General features: G+C 37.6%; 1 protein-coding gene across 10 annotated transcripts in view; it reads right to left on the reverse strand.

Moving 5' to 3' along the window:
- Positions 1-8,319, reverse strand: part of LOC134540339 (heat shock factor protein-like) — a 72,634-nt gene extending 64,315 nt beyond the window's left edge. For 7 of the 10 annotated variants that reach the window (XM_063383011.1, XM_063383009.1, XM_063383005.1 and 4 more), the window contains exon 1: positions 8,040-8,296. In XM_063383011.1, coding sequence (XP_063239081.1) covers positions 8,040-8,156 — 117 coding nt within the window. In that variant the 5' untranslated portion in view covers positions 8,157-8,296. Of the gene's footprint in view, positions 1-8,039 lie in introns of all 10 variants that reach the window. The other 3 variants (XM_063383007.1, XM_063383003.1, XM_063383004.1) reach the window with 2 other exon arrangements.
- Positions 8,320-16,971: the final 8,652 nt, after the last annotated feature.

Below are 16,971 nucleotides of genomic sequence, written 5' to 3' on the forward strand. Positions count from 1 at the left end.
TGGCCAAACTCTTAGAAATCAACTGTACAGTTCAAAAACCAAACAAAAAAAATTGCCGGCCTACAAAAATTTTTCAAAAATTCTTTATGCAGATGTTTCATATTTTGTTTTTTTTCTAACTTTTCACTCATTATCTTACCATAGAAAAACACTAATAATTAAAATATACTAAGCTGCAAGAGGTAAAAAATAAGTATTTGGTAACTTACATTCATCTGTCATTTGTAAGAAGGGGCTAACCTACAAAACATAAACTTTTCAGGAGAGCAGAAAAACAAAATGAGCACACTGTAATGCATCACTGTATTTTACTTATTTATGGTTAGCCCCTGTCATATCTTAAAAACTATTAGAGATACAGTTATCCCCTTCTTAAAGACCATGAAGGATGAAAGAAAACATGTATTTCTGCAGTTAACTCATTTTCAACAAAAATGTAAGATGGCCCCTGCTTACAAATGACAGACGATTATAATCTTAGCAATAGCAGTTACTGGTTCAGCACATGTCTGGCAAAATGGACTTGAAACTTTGGAGGAATTTGTGAACCACCTCAACTCTCTGAGGCCATCAATAAAGTTAACTTATGAAAAAGAAACCAAAGGTAGCATTCCTTTCCTGGATGTACTAGTCAGCAGAAAAAACAACAGCCTGGAAACTAAAGTATACAGGAAACCTACGCACACAGGCCAATACCTTAATTAAATTAATTTTTGAATTTGGTCCCCAGGAGAAAAAGTTTCCCTAGACCTTGTTTGTCATCACCAGAATGCTAAGGGAATTTCTAGTTTGAAGGATCTCCAGAAAACCGCTATCAACCCTCCGATTTATAATTTGTAGCTCAAATTTTTTTTTAACAAACTGTAAAAAAAAATTTCTGATACATCTAAAAAGCCAAATAGGAGTTTGCATCTCAGGTTAGACTGCTAGTATGTCCTGTTACTGCAGTGTGTTTCAAAATAAGCAATTGCGTGTTCAGCATGTTACCAACACTCGCAAATGCCTGAATAGAACCAACTGCCACTTCTGCCATCCATGAAACACGAATTTAACCAAGCTTTACTCAACTGAAATTTTACTCTTACGTCTGTGACACACAAGTGTCCAGTTGAGTCAGCTATCGGAAATAGTGAGGCGTTTGTTAACCTTTGCCTTGGCATATCTTAAACAAACAAATTTCATATTTACAATGCTTTCCAAATAATATTTGGCTAGTGGCATCATGAAAGTACCACTTTGTAATCCAATTTTCTGTAGGCCTACTTGTCCAATCTCAAAATACCAAGTGTCAAAACTATAATAAACGTAATGTTTTTTTCTTGATTCTTATACTAAAAACTCTGTCCCAGAGTAAAATATTTAAAATATGTTGAATTTTAAAAATAAGAGTACTTTTTTACATTTTTTTTTAAATTTCTGTAAAAACATTATTTATTGTGGGTGACTGATCATGCTATACTGGAGATGAACTGGTCAGGCTATTAGAGAGCGCACACTGAGAAGCTATGATACGTGTGCACAGCAGCCCACAATCCAGGCTTGAAAGTGGACATTTTCAGGCCTCCCCAATCCTGATTGTTGGGAATTAAAATAGGTACAGCGTTTTTTTTATAGTGTTATCTTTCATTAGTACGTTTTGGTCTCTTCTTACGTTCGGCCAACAGCTAAGAGAGTAGCACTACCACAAGCAGGCAGCAGGAAACTAGTGGAGACGCGGTGGGAAACATGCGATAAGTGGACGACACACAGCAACCACTACTGCTGCCAAGTCATGTTCGTCCTGAAGTGACTTCCTTGATGTAAACTGAAAACTACCTCAGAATTTAAATCAAAGTATCCCATTACTGGTACCAATCAGCTCAGGTATTGCACCAGGCCATCTTAAATATCAATTGCACGACCTTACTACATGTGCCTAAACTCCCTTAAGCTAAGTAAATATACTTCGTTTTGTATATTTTAGAGGACATTTATTTCCACACCTTGATGCAGACGGGCTCAGCAGTGAACCCCAGGTCTAGAAGTCAGGAATGCTGATATGCTGCACAAGCCGATGAGAGGCCACAAACTAATTGTTTTGTCTTTGGTTTTGCGGCACAGAAACCATTCTGATAAACGTACTACTTATTTTATCCCTGCCCAAAGCCCATTCGAGTTGGCATTTGTTGTACAATCATATTCTTGGCAGTCATCTAGTTCACTAACTCAGGTCGTAAGCAAACACATGCATTTATAAAGCAAGAAAACAGCTGTAAGAACATCCTGCCAAATAATGTAGGATCAGATGATGTAGACCACATTTCAAAACCCTAAAGTCTTATCCTCATTTGGTGTGATGTGTGTGTGTGTGTGTATAATAGACTAAAATATTTTCTAGTATCAACTCCACAGTTGTGCAGGCAATTAAGGTGTAACTTTCGGGAGCATAATATATTCTTGGCAATTCAATATACGATATCATTGTTATATAATTACTATAATAAAACTGTAGAACCGTCATGTCTGTACATAGAAAATATTTGGCAAAACTAACTGTGGGTGATGTAGGAAGTGTAAAGGAATACAATATCAATAAGACTATTTTTAAAAACTTTTGTCTGTTTGAACATGCTAATCTCCAAAAGCACTAGAGAATTTTTATGGAGTTTTCACAGGAAACCCGAGTGAAGCTTGGGGCAACATAAAGGCTTCATTTGATCAAAATTGGCTTACTAGGAAAAAAAATCTTAATGTAAAGTTTAGAATCTTTTCAGCTTAGTAGAATTCATAGAAGTTATTAATTGATTTTTTAAAGTCAACCTCAGTGACACAATCATCATGGCATAGTACACCAAAGAACTATTAGATAGTGCTTTTAGTTATTTACCTTACAGACAGAAATATTTTCATAAATTTACATCAGTGACAGGATTAAGTGAATTTACAAATGCAACTTAAAATTGAATTTACTTGCCTAGGATATACGGATTTACTGATTTCGCTTTCTGTTTTGGATTTTAAAAACTTACAAAATAGCTTTGATTCTTTCGATAAGTTTTATTTATGTTTGACTTCTTTGCTTGGAAAAATGAATTTATTTATGCATTCCAGCCTTCTCCAAATACTAACACAAATTTGTGCATTTAAATATGTTTTGTGTCAAATGATCATTTTATACATATTGATTTGAACAAAAAATTGTAAACAAACAGCTAAATTTGGTAGTTATATTTGCAACCAATGTTGCACCGTGTGAGGATGACAAGAATATAAATAAAAATAAGCAAAATATATATCGCTGACAAACTCAGAACGAATTATTGGAACTATAAGACCTAAATAGGCTAATAATGGATTTTACGATAAAAAACAAAACTAAAATTTTTGAAACAAACCCATGAAGAATGTAAATTTTGAAATGGAAAGAGGATTTTTTTTTTAAAACCCCAGACTAAAAGGAAGTAAATAACAGAAGATAAAAATTAAAAAAATCATTTTAAAACTAGTTAGTTTGTCGCAAAGTATGTCATATAAACCACACTAATTATGACTTTTCTTAATGCTTACTCCCTTTATGAACCTATTTGTTTTTCGTGGAGATAAACACAGCAATAATATCAAACTTAGGTACGGCACATATCCACCTATTAATATAATGGCAAACCCAAGAAAATTCATCTGAGCTGCCATAATCATTGATATAAACCAGCAAAATACTGACTACATCAGATCTCTCTTCGAGTCACAATTACCAAAGTCCCATATCAGAACATTCTTATATTTGAAGCATAACATGACTGGCAAACCTAGCATTCACAACCGTCTAATCCAAGGCCGCGTACATGTAATGTTTAGTATAATTATTACAAATTTGTGACCGTGAGAATGGTTGTTTAAATAAGTGAAACATTTCATATACGTACGCAAGTTAATACTTTGATACTGATGGCACGATTCTGTACACATTGATCCTGCAGTACATGATGCTTTCTGTTACATAACATATGTTGACAGATCCTGGACTTAAGAAAAAAAACTTGTGATATAAAAATTAATTATGATGGCACGTTATATACAAAAATAAAATTCCACAAGACCTGACATAATTTGTTTGTAGTTTGAATTGTGATATTTTTGTTATGTTCAGAATCCATTTCATCATGTACCACAGGATCAATTATAGGTACAGGATCATGCCTTCAGGATCTAGGGAGTAACTTGGATACGTGAAAAGGAACAATTATCTAAATCAAGTTAGCTTCATTAAAAATACTTTAAAATATTCTGGACCGTTGGTATGTCTAAATTAAAAATACTGTAAAATTTTTTGTGGTTGCTTACAAATTACCATATAGCAAGTTCACATGATGAGTCCATTCCAAGACCCAAAGCATACATACCGAAGCTCACAAAAGTTTGCCGCTCACATAAACAACTTCTGTAACACATACTATAGGAAAATAAAGTGTATGAAAGATGTCCATATCATCTTTCATAGACTTAAATGACTGAGAAATTAAATAGTCGAGCTACATTAAAAATACTGTGAAATTGTGTGAACATATGGTTTGGTCACAAAAGTTACATTTTAAATCAGTAATTCTGAAGTAACCATTTAAAATATTTTACAGTATTTTGAATGTAGCTCTGCTAACCTACCCAACCACCCACAATGTTTGAAAGTATTTTAATGTACCTAAATTAACCTAATCAATCATTCTAAATTTTAGACTAAACTTCTCCAAAACATACACACACAGACCTAGACAGGAAAGCGGCAGCTACATAAATTCACAGGTACACTAGAACCTTGATAATCCGAGCTGGATGGGACCGGGGCCAACTCGGATTATCAGAACCTCGGATTATTGGAAATACGAATAAAAACACGCAAAATCAATTTCTAATACATATGTCGATGTTTTAATAAAAATAAAATACAAACATATTGAAAGGCAGATTAGAAATATATACATAATTATTATTTTTTAAAATAATCTATTATTGTTTTTTGTTTTTTTAATGCTCCTCGCTTCTCAGCTGCTCGTGTGCTCCACTTATTAAAAAACATTACGTCATTTGGCGTGACGTCATCTTGCTGCTCCACGTATTCGAGTGCCTTTTCTAAGCGTAGAAACCCATCTGCATGGCTAATTTTTTTGTTGGTTTCTTCTTCCCCTTGTTCGTCTTTTTCGGTGTCCTCATCCCGGTTGTTGACCATTTCAATAATTTTCTCATCTGTCAATTCTTCAATTTCATCACTGTCTAACCACTTCTTAACCTCTTCAGCACTGGATTCCATTTCGCAGCCAGGGATTGCCACCATTAAATTCAATAGAGTCATATTATCACAGTCATCTTCAACTGTTTCTTCTTCTTCACTTTGTGAAACTCTCGGTTTTATAAGTTTTGACCAGGATTTCTGTATAGTTTCCTGTTTAATTTCTGACCACGCATCAACTAACCAATAGATAACGTCTTTTATATTAACTGTTTTTAGCATATCTACTAATGAAATTTCTTCTTCTTGCAAAATATATGTCAGAAGCATGCGTCTGTACTTTTTCTTTATTGTCGCAATGACGCCTTGGTCCATAGGTTGAATGAGGCTAGTCACATTTGGGGGCAGGAAAACAGTTTTAATTTCATCACTTGAAAGCTCTTCTACGTTTGGATGGGATGGAGCGTTGTCAATAACCAACAGTGCTTTTCTCGGTAATTGTTGTTCTTTTAAAAAAGTTTCTACTGAAGGAACAAATTCCTCGAAGAACCACGAGTTCTTTTGATTTTTGTATGCGACGGGTAGTGCGTTCATATTTACATTTTTAAAAGCTCTAGGTTTTTTTAATTTTCCTATCACCAAGGGACGAAGCTTATGTGTCCCAGAGGCATTTGAACATGGCATAACAGTAATTCGTTCCTTGCTCTTTTTATGCCCAGGAGCGGAAATCTCGTCTTTGGATGCTAGACTCTTGTCAGGTAGCATTTTAAAATTTAACCCAGTCTCGTCACAGTTATATAATTGATCATGTGTGTAGCCCCCTTCTTCGATCATGCTTTGAAATTTTTGAACATAGTTTTCAGCACCAGCAGCATCAGCTGAAAGCTTTTCTCCTGTGATATGCAGTTGCCGCACACCGTATCTTTTTTTCCATTTATCCAGCCATCCTTTACTGGCATTAAAATTGCTTTCACCTTCTTGTAATTTATTACGAAAATACTGCGCTTTTTCTTGTAATATAGGCCCAGAAAGAGGGACACCTTTTTGTCGCTGTGCTAAAACCCATGAAAACAAAGCTTCACTTGTTTTTTCGTACTCACTTTTTTTCATACGAGATCTGGATGTTGTAGCCTGAGAAAGATTTTTTGAGTTTGCCATAACTCCAATTTCTGTCTGTTGCGCCTCCAGTCACCCACAGTAACAGCACTCACTCCTAAATCACGCGCAATTGTTTTTAGCGGCTCACCTTTATCAACCCGCGTCAGCGCTTCTAATTTATCACTTAATGATATTTCAGTATGTTTTCTTTTACTCATACCGGTTCGTAATAGAACTGGGACGTAACTACATAGATGTGCTCATGGCGAAGAACTTATGGGAACTAAAAATTGCCCTCTGGAGGGAACGCGGGGAAGTGACGAGGGGGCGGAGGATCTAGGCCGACGGAGAAAAGGGGTTTCCCCCAATGTTCTAAAAATAGATGCTTGCGACTTCTGACAGGGGTGGGCCGCTACCTGCTATGTACAGTCACTTACCCAACTCACCCCATCAGGCCTTCCTCCTCAACGTAGCCCTGGCCATCCCTACATGTATGTGTGTTTGCAAAATTCATATTTTTTTCTTTCTCATAACCCCCGAAACTGACTCGGATTATTGGGAACTCGGATTATCGGAGCTCGGATTATCGAGACCCTAGTGTATTGCAATGTTAACTATAAAGGGTGATTTCACAGAAACCAGTCGGAATTTAGAAACACTGTTTTTAGGGTAAACAGAGGAACGTCTTTAGTGTTTGAAAACAGTATTTTCAAATTTAATTATTTTATTCTCAAAAAAGCCGAGAAGCAAGAATTATACTTCTCCTTATCTTAAACGACGTTTACCCCACAATTTCCTTCGAATTCACAGTCCTGCCCACTTGCAAGTTGCTCTGAATCCATTAAGAATTTGATGTTTTCGGAGGACATAAGGCCCATTCTACAAAGACACGGAAATGGAACAGTGTTTCTCCAATGGCATGAAGACAGACCCATGCAAACTAGCTTGGCAATGCTCAGCTCTTCCGTTTACATTGCTCTGTACGACCAATAAAAACCGAGTACCTACTTGGCTGTGGTGGTAGCCATGTTTTATGTTCTAAATATGTTAAAAAATGTTTCAAGGAAAAGATTATGTAGTGTACTATTATTACTTAGCTGTTTAATTCTATTATGTACGTAAATTCTACCCATGCTATGATCACAATGCATAACTTTTTTAAAATTAAATTAATAATTCTAAACATTGAAATGCAACATCTGTGGCTGCCATTTGATACGTTTCTGTGTATCGTGGAAGCAAACGTGATAGTAATGTATACAAATGTATACAAAGTAAAGTTGCCTTTCTAGTACCCAAGTTAGTTTTTTTTTTTCCATTTCGTAGTATCTGATAGCGACATGTTACACCAGACAGGCTTAAATAAACGTAATTGAACAATTAATCTTATTGCAAAAAAGAAATAAGAGGCACATACTAACTTCTATCTTCATAACTCAATATTAGAATTTTGAGTTGTATTGTCAAAAAAAAAAGGGGGCATGCAATGTAAAATAAAGAAAGCATAAAATTTAAACCTACCGTTAATAGTTTTCGATATTATAAAAATTATAATCACGGCCTTTAAAAACTACTTACTTTGTGGAGAAATTGATCAATACAAACATTAATTTACTGTTGAAAGAATACGTCAAAATGATTGAGCTGGAAAATAATGCATGTTAAAATGTAACAAATTCATAAAGGTATCACTAAATTAATTTAAAAAACCAAAACATGAGAAAAGGTGTAGTTAACATACCGCACTCCAACGTATAAGGTCATTGGTTTCTGGGTCTTCCACTATCTTCCATAACTTCGCTAAAAACGCAGGGACATTCGCCCCTACCTCTTCTAACGAATGCATTTTGATTCGCATTGATTCAGCTCACAAAATTGTCTAAATCGTATCGTATTATCCTCAGACACCAAAACACTAGCATCCTTACATCACGGAAATGGCGATACCTCTGCTATGCGCATTCTCACAACAACACATTTTCTATTGGCACGGTGATGACAGTCATATCTTCTAGTAAGACGTGATCCCATTGGTCGGGAGGCGCCTGCCCCTTTAAAAATGTCATAGATGAAGCTATTCGATAGAGTGTGGTTATGACAGTTCGTAGAGACAAAACTATATTCAAGTGTGAGCTTAAATAAAAAAAAAAAAAAGTGTGCGCGTGAACTGAAAACCTGCCTTAATTTCCTACATTAACAATCAAATGGCTCCCACTCTCACCGTTTAAACGGCTGCGGATCTGCAGACATACTCTGCCACCCTCACGAGAGTACTGGCCAAAGCAATTGAAACATCTGTTCCAACAGCTAAAATGAAGGAAACTACACATGCCCTACCCCTTCGACAAACTCATAATCACAGCCAAAAATCAGGCCCATCGCAGATGGAAAAGCAATAGCTGCCCCAGACTGAAGAGAGAATACATTATTCTACACACACGAAATTTCTCTACTATCTAGCACTCCACAGAGCCACACAATGGGAAGAAAATATATCGCCCAGCTTGCCACTATTAACCATTCGTTGTGCAAATTTAAAAAAAAAAGTCAGCTAAACCCACTACTATCCCACCAATGCAGCTGCCAAATGGATACACTGCATTTGCACCACAAGACAAAATTAATGCAGTGGTTGACTGTCTGGAACTGTCATTCAATTCCCAACATCCTTCCAAATAATCCACCCTACTCCCAAACAGTGTCAGAAAACCTCGCAAACTTAAGGCTGACCGCCTCTTCCACGGAACCACTCCTCACTACAGAAGACGAAGTCGAGAAATTACTGCGCTCGCTCAAAAATAACAAAATAACTTACATCACCCAAATTCCCACTCTAGTCCTCAAAAAGCTACACCTCTAAGCTCTTAAGGCATTTACCAACTTCATAAATTTAATCTTAGCCCCGAACTCCTGGTCAAACACCTGGAAAGAAGCTAAATTAATTCTACTGCCTAAACCAGGAAAATATCCAAGCCTGCCGTCTAGCTACAGACTGATCACCATGTCCAAAGTAGCAAAGAAAGAACTGGCCCGCAGAATACAACAGCACCTGGAAGCCAGGCAGATGCTCCCAGATCATCAGTTCAGATTTAGGGTGCTTCACTCCACCACACAACTCGTAAGATCAGTCGAAAAAATTACACAAGCTTTCGAATGGGGATATCGAGAAAACTTTCGACAGAGACTGGTACGATGGGACAATACAAAAACTACACACAATAGATCTACCAGACTCATACATCAAAACACTAGACTCATATTTGCATAATAGTTCGTTCAGAGTCAACATTCCAGATGTCACATCGACCCCACACAAAATATTGGCAGGTGTTGTGCATTGTGCGGGAACCTTCTTAGTTGTTTAGGCCCCGCTAGGGTAGCCAATTAAATATGTAGAGCTACTTTCGTGCTGCTTAGTAGGCTCCACACACACACTTAAACGTTGGGCTGAATAAAACTGTGTAATAAATTAGATTTCTTAAATTGTGTGACTCTTCACTGGTAATGTTGACATAAGGTAAGTCACAGTTAGGTGTTATTTGATTGATATGGAACATACATAAATACACACTGGAGTAGGTGGAATTACAAATAACACAACACAACACTGAATATTAAATATAGAATTATTTTATTTCCAATGTAAAAACGATTTAAAAGATTTCAATCTTATTAATATATTTAATTATTATTCATATCCAAAACAACAACCTAACTTAACGGTGACATCATAGTAATTCAATAAAAGTTCAATTACCAGGAGTTATGTTGCGCACATTTAAATATTTTCAAAAGTCTTAATTCGGGTTCGTTGACACTACACAGTTTTTAATTAATGTTTTTTTTTTTGGGAACTTAAATCAATTTACCTCGGCTAGATAGGTTCAAAATCATCGGCAGAGCTCAGAGCCTCTCATCTATAGGACCACTGAGTCTGTTAATTAATGTGTAAATTCGTAAAATTTATGTCCAAGTATTATTTAAATCCTCTATAAAGTCAATTTAATTCATGAAATCAATGTTAATAATAAGTTTCGGCGACGATGTGACGTAAAAACGGGAGTTTCGTGATTCGTGCATAAGATTAGGGCACAAAAATCTGGGCACTTTTGTTACTCACGTTAATCACTCCTATGATATTTATCTTTTTAGATAAATCCTATTTAAATGTTCTGAACTCCCTAATGGTTCATAATTATCATCCACTATCCGGGATGCCTGATGCTAGATAGCTAATTTTCAGGATTTAAATTCGCCGACGTCACGAAGTTGCCGCTCATTCAGCTGGCCATTGTAGAACTCTCTTTCTTACTAGTTTCCTCAAAATAACCATAAAGACTCACTTTTAAATGGTGGCCCGTGATTGGCCAAAAGGACCGTTTCAGTTACCTAATTTCTTACCGAAAACGTAAACTCCGAACGCAACAATTGCGCGGATAACAAAATTTCACTTAAAATTCAAATACATAAATATTAAAATTAATAATTTACATAATAAAATTACGGCGTTAATTTTACCGTTTACAGTTTTCAAGTCCATTAGTCCTTAGAGGGGTATCAACAATACCTCGTTCAAATAGTCCGGTAAAAATCCAAAGAATCACTTTTCCATAGACATACATAACCAAATATTGCCGTTTCTGAAAATAAATAATATTATACATAGAGCAAACAAAATAAAATAAATCGTAAATAATAATAAATAATTAAACTGTCAAAACAAACATGTTGCAGTACAGATTTTGCCGCCCTTGTCAATTACATTGAACAGTGCTCTTTGACCTGTTCAAAACGGTGCAATGTGATTGGCACTTCTCTTTCTCCGTCGCACAATACACAACACTCTTCGTTGCCTAGCAACGCGCGCTCCAAACGACAAACAAAAAAAAACAACTTGAGAGAGACTACCTCTCCTCCTCGATTCGTTTTTTACCGTTGCGCGCCTGAAAATCACGCCTTTTTAAACACTTTTTATCGGGTCGTCGCTGCTAACAGACCTGCGCGAAGAAGTTCACGGATTTTGCAGTGCAAAATCTTCGAAGGCTGGAACTGCTGCTGCTCTCCGACAGCTTCTGCCTTGAGCCGCTCCTGTTGAGAAGGACTCGGGAGGACTTACTTACTGTGAGTATGATTCACTAAAGGGATTCGAAGGGGTGCAATGTACACGTGGGTCAACAATAGGACGTTCTCCAGGTCACGTCACGGCAATGGGTCAACGTCCATCTGCGGTGATGACTGCATCCTTGCTGCGACTCCTCCTTCCTGCAGCGGACAGCGGCGTCGAGACGGCGCCTGTCCTCAAAACGACCAACAAACCTGGCCTGGTTCACCACGCGTCGACGGGGTCTGGCGTGGGGCGATGATGCTGTACCAGACAGCACGGCATCTGGCACTGCAGCTGACGTCATCAACTGCTGATGTGGCGGCGTCCAGCCGCCCTGCCTCACGACTACGCGCGAGACGGCGTCGTGGCGTCTGCGGTGCTGATTGCGTGGGGCGAGGTCACCACTTCCCACAAGGAAGCACTCGTCTATTCCCATCACTGTTAGGTACACAATCGTTGCGAACCGCACTACGTCTAGCTCACTCTGGTGTAACCTTCGCACCTGACTTAAGTATAGGTGTCCGGGTCTTAATCGATACCTTAATCACTATGTGCGTACTTGTACTCTTGCAAATACAAGTGTCTGCAGGCAATACAACTTGTGTACTTGCCGCGGAACACTATGACGTCACCGTTAAAACAAAAATATCTTAAATTAACCTTAAAATTCCTAGCTTAACATATAACATTCTCATTATTAACATCATTGTTAGAAAAAAAAATAAATAAATACTATTAATTATTAAATCTCAATTCTTGCATAACAATGCCTGGTTATCAATATCCATTAAATTCAATATTAGTACTTTGCTTGCTACTAACATATCACATTGTTAGTTCGTACTTGATTAGTATGCATCACAGTGCATTTGCTTGTTTGTGTTCTCATTTCATGAGATTTCATACATTTCACCACAACATTTCATTATAGCGTATCATTATTGAATATCAAACATCACATGTTTTGCTTTTCATTATAACATATTGATAGCTAACATAATTTATATTCATTACTCAATGTTTGTAACTTACATGTTTACATTTCATTATTAAAAATATTTGCATTTAACTATAGCATATTTAGCTTGCAATTTACATTTGCATTTCATCACACTTGTTAACATTTCATCCAAGAATATATATCATATCATGTACATACTGACAATTAATAGTTCATTGTTATGTTTACATAGTACATACTAGCAATTTATCATATAATATAACATTTATATATAACTATATATATATATAATAACATTTACATAACATACCATTAACCTTTCATTATGTTTACAAGTTATACAATCAAAATTTCATAGCATTTTTACACATTGTTTACATTATCTTCTTCTATACAGAGAAGTCGTTGGTTTACACAATTACCAACTTAGTAACTTTTTCAATTTCAGTCTGCTGTGCTCAGCTCAACAGCTGTAGAGGCTTTATCTTCCTCCTCTCATCTTCCATTACTGTGTTTTCATCCCGTAGCGGTCTCGCTGGGTTGAATAATGTTCACATTTCATCTCATCTTGGTTACTATCAGTAACACATGAGTCTTGTAATCTACTGAGGCTCCTGGCTTCAGTGTAGCTAAGGTTCCTTTTACAAATCAGCTGTTTCACAAACATGCTGTATCAGGATAGCTTTCAACATAGGGTATCACATGTTCAATATCTTTTTCATTTCTTTTTTAAGAACATTTTCTTGCTTTTTTAATTTTATAACTTCTGTTAGGCGAAGTTGCTTGTGGACACTTGTTTGCCGGAGTATCTTCACTTCTCGTGACAAAGGGCTTAGATCCTGAGTTTTTCAGATCCACATTCTTCGCTATTCTTCACATCATTCGAAGAATACTATTCAAGCAACTATGACAGTGATGCGAGTGAATAGTGTTGAGACGACGTAATTTTCTCGTATAGGGGCTTCTCCCAATAAATTCTTAAAAATCATCGATTTCAAATTTTCGTGTTTTCATTTCATAAAATGTCAATACCTTGACATCCAAAGTTTAATAAACTAAATGTTTCAACTAAATCTGATTGGATTTGTATGCGAAATGAGTGCATACTTTTCTAATCTGCATTCTGGGTAGAATGCAATCCTAAAGATCATTCTTTTCCCTAAATTCATCCCAGAAATGGTAAAAAAAATAGTGAAGTTTTAAAATTTTAGTGAGTTCTTCTACAAATATTAGAAAATTTAGTGATTTTCTATTTTCATCATCAACATAACTACGCCTATTGGATAACTCAGCATCATCATTAAATCAAGGTAACCTGCATAATATTACTCTGCTTGTAGTTGCAAAGGGTTATGTGCTTTTAGAGATGCTTTGCATGCCAGTGTTTATATATGTCTACACAGCAGGATGGGGTATCATACCACCTAGTTACATCGACACTAAATAAGCTTAATTTCTTCTCGTTTGTTAGTACACAGTACATACAGCTTCACATAGGTATAGGCTAGTCTAATGTTGTATATATATGTCTTAGTGACATTTGAGTTCATACTCATACGAGGAATTGTGCAAGCCAACTGATACATAAATACAATACACATTGTACACAGGTAGCTTCACAGGCTACAATAACATCTGTATGGGTGGCATTTCACTTCACCTCAAATACAGCAATATAGCGGGAATTACACTTCCGCATAACCACAGGGTAAATATCTGCATAGGTGGCATTTTACTTCACCTTTACACAGAAACAAGCGGGAATTACACCTCCGCTTAACATTACAAATTACAGTGGCTGCACTACGCCTCACATGGCGTACTAGATCACATAATCACAGTGACATACACTTACTCCTCTGTACAGTTCAGATCCTTGGTCTGAAACTTACACTTAGACTGCTCTCAGCTGTTTATGGTACTACACCTTGTACCATCACGAGGCATTCGCAGCTTAGGTCGGTACTGCTTACATAGTAGTAGGGCTCTTGTATTCCCTTAACTGCGTTATATTATAACGGCCTACTGGTCGGCCTGTTGCTGGCTCTGCTAGTGCATAGCAATTCTCTTGTACTATGTCTGTGATGACATAAGGACCTTCAAATAACAAAAACAATTTCTTGGTTACATGTTCCCAGGCCTTGCTTACCGGAGTTGTTTTCTTCAGTACCTGGTCTCCAATTTTAAATTTTGCTAATTTTGATGCTGGTTTCCTCTTGCGTCTGATGTCAGCTTCTGCTGTCAACTTCCTCTTCACTAGAGCTTCTACCTCTTCTCCTGTAGGTAGTTTTTCCTCTTCATTAGGGGTGTGTTCACATCGGGGTAAATATTTCGGGTTGATCGCCACCGATCTATTCAGGCTCATGGCTTCTCCAGGGGTAACTCCAATAGAACCATGTACAGTATGGTTAATAACGCACTCTACATATGGCAACTTATCTCGCCATGATTGCTGCGAGTTATGGCATAGCGTACGTAAAAGACTCCCTATTGACTTCATGAGTCTTTCCACAGGGTTACTTTGTGGATGCCGTACACTGATGGTTGTAGGTATTGCACCTAATTTCCTGACTCCTGTTTGCCACAAATCACTGGTAAACTGGGTACCTCTGTCTGACAATACCACTTTAGGTAAACCAATTTCTTCAACGAAAGTTTTTAATTTTTGCATAACTGCTTTTGCAGTTGGGTTCACAATTGCATATAATTTGGTGAATTTTGTGAAAACATCTTGCATCACAAAAACATACTTAACACCTCCCTTTGACTGTGGTAGGGGGCCAAATAAATCAACTGATAATAATTCCAATGGTGCTGTTGGAATGATTGGCTGCAATTCTCCATGCAGGTGTTGTCCAGGTGGTTTCACCTTCTGACATAGGTCACAGGCACTTGTGACCTTACTTACATAGCGTGACATGTTAGGCCAATACACTTGCCTCTTTAATGCTTCAATGAGCTTCTTGCTCCCTACATGTCCCAAGGCTACATGTAGTTCCCAGGTGATTGGTTGCCTCAAATCAGCTGGTATCACTGGTTTCCAGTGATCTTCGAAAATGCCTCTCTTCCTTGACTGGGCAAACAAAACATTTTCTGCTGATAAACAGAAATGTTGGTGAATTTTATTATCAGCTGACTGCTTCTGCAGCTGGTCGATAGTGTTTTTGCAGTACTCATCTGCTTGTTGTTTACATTTTATATCCTTCAGGATATCTCGGAGTTTAGGATTGATTTTAAATATTTCTGTGGATGCTGGTGCCACTAGAAATTCCTTCTGTCGTTTTGATGTAGATGGTGAACTTTCTTGTAGTTCATGCAGGCGACTTAGGTAATCTGCAGTGGTGTTGGCAGATCCCTTGATATGATGTATATGAATATCATATTCCTGCAGTAGCAAAAACCATCTCGTAAGGCGGCTACCAAATAACTTGCCTGCCTTAAGGCATGTTAACGCCTGGTGATCTGTTAACAATTTCACTGTTTCTCCAAGTAGCAGATCCCTGTACTTCTGGAGTGCCCATATGATGGCCAGAGCCTCTCGCTCTGTAACAGTGTAATTTCTCTCGGCTTGGTTGAGAGTACGACTAGCCATTGCTACAGTCTTTTCAATTCCATTTTCCTCCTGTGCAAGCTTACATCCTAGGGCTGTGTCAGAGGCATCTGTGTATAACAGAAATTCCTTCCCTTGGGTTGGATGGTAGATGACGTGTTCAGTCAGGAACAAGTTTTTCAAGCTGATGAAGGCTTGCTCGTGCTCTTCACTCCACATCCATGCCTGGCCTTTCTTCAATAGGCTGAACAGCGGAACTGCACACTGTGCAACTTGGTTGGAGTATATCCTGTAAAAACCAATTATTCCTAGAAACGCTCTCAGCTGTTTCACGTTCCTCGGTGTAGGAAATTCCTGAATGTTCTGCAGCTTGTCTGGGGCTGTCTTGATGCCTTCAGGTGTGAGGATGTGACCTAGAAAGGGTAATTCCTCTCTGCAGAATACCGATTTTCTAATTTTCACAGTCATGCCTGCCTCTTGCAGTTTGTGCAGTACAGTGGCAACATGCTGCATGTGCTCTTCAAAATTTGATGATGTTATTAATATGTCGTCGACATACGCCCTTGCAAATCCCTGACACTCGGGTCCTAAGGTTGCGTCTAGACATCTCGTAAAGTCAGCCACTGCGTTACACAGTCCAAATGGCATAACTGTAAACACATACTGTTGATTCCTGAAAAGAAATGATGTATATTGGCAGGAATTAGGCTCTAATGGTATCTGCCAATAGCCTGACGACAGGTCCATGGTTGTGAGATACTTCACACCTTGATACAATCTTAAAATTTCTGCCGTTTGTACGGGACTTTCCCTGTCCTTGACTGTAATTTTGTTGAGCTCCCTAGCATCGAGACACAGTCTTACTGTCCCGTCTCGTTTACTCACACAAACTATGGGGTTAGCATAGGGGCTTGCTTCTCTCCTGATTACATTCCAATCGATCATAAGTTGTAGGTAGGCTGTGGCTTCCTGAACGTACTTCACCGGAATGGGATAGCATTTGCGGTGGTACGGTGCCTCCTCATTTATCTTAATTTTAGCTTGGTAGAATCTGTTTC

The sequence above is a fragment of the Bacillus rossius genome, chromosome 16, assembly GCF_032445375.1.
Source record: "Bacillus rossius redtenbacheri isolate Brsri chromosome 16, Brsri_v3, whole genome shotgun sequence".
NCBI lineage: Eukaryota > Metazoa > Arthropoda > Insecta > Phasmatodea > Bacillidae > Bacillus > Bacillus rossius.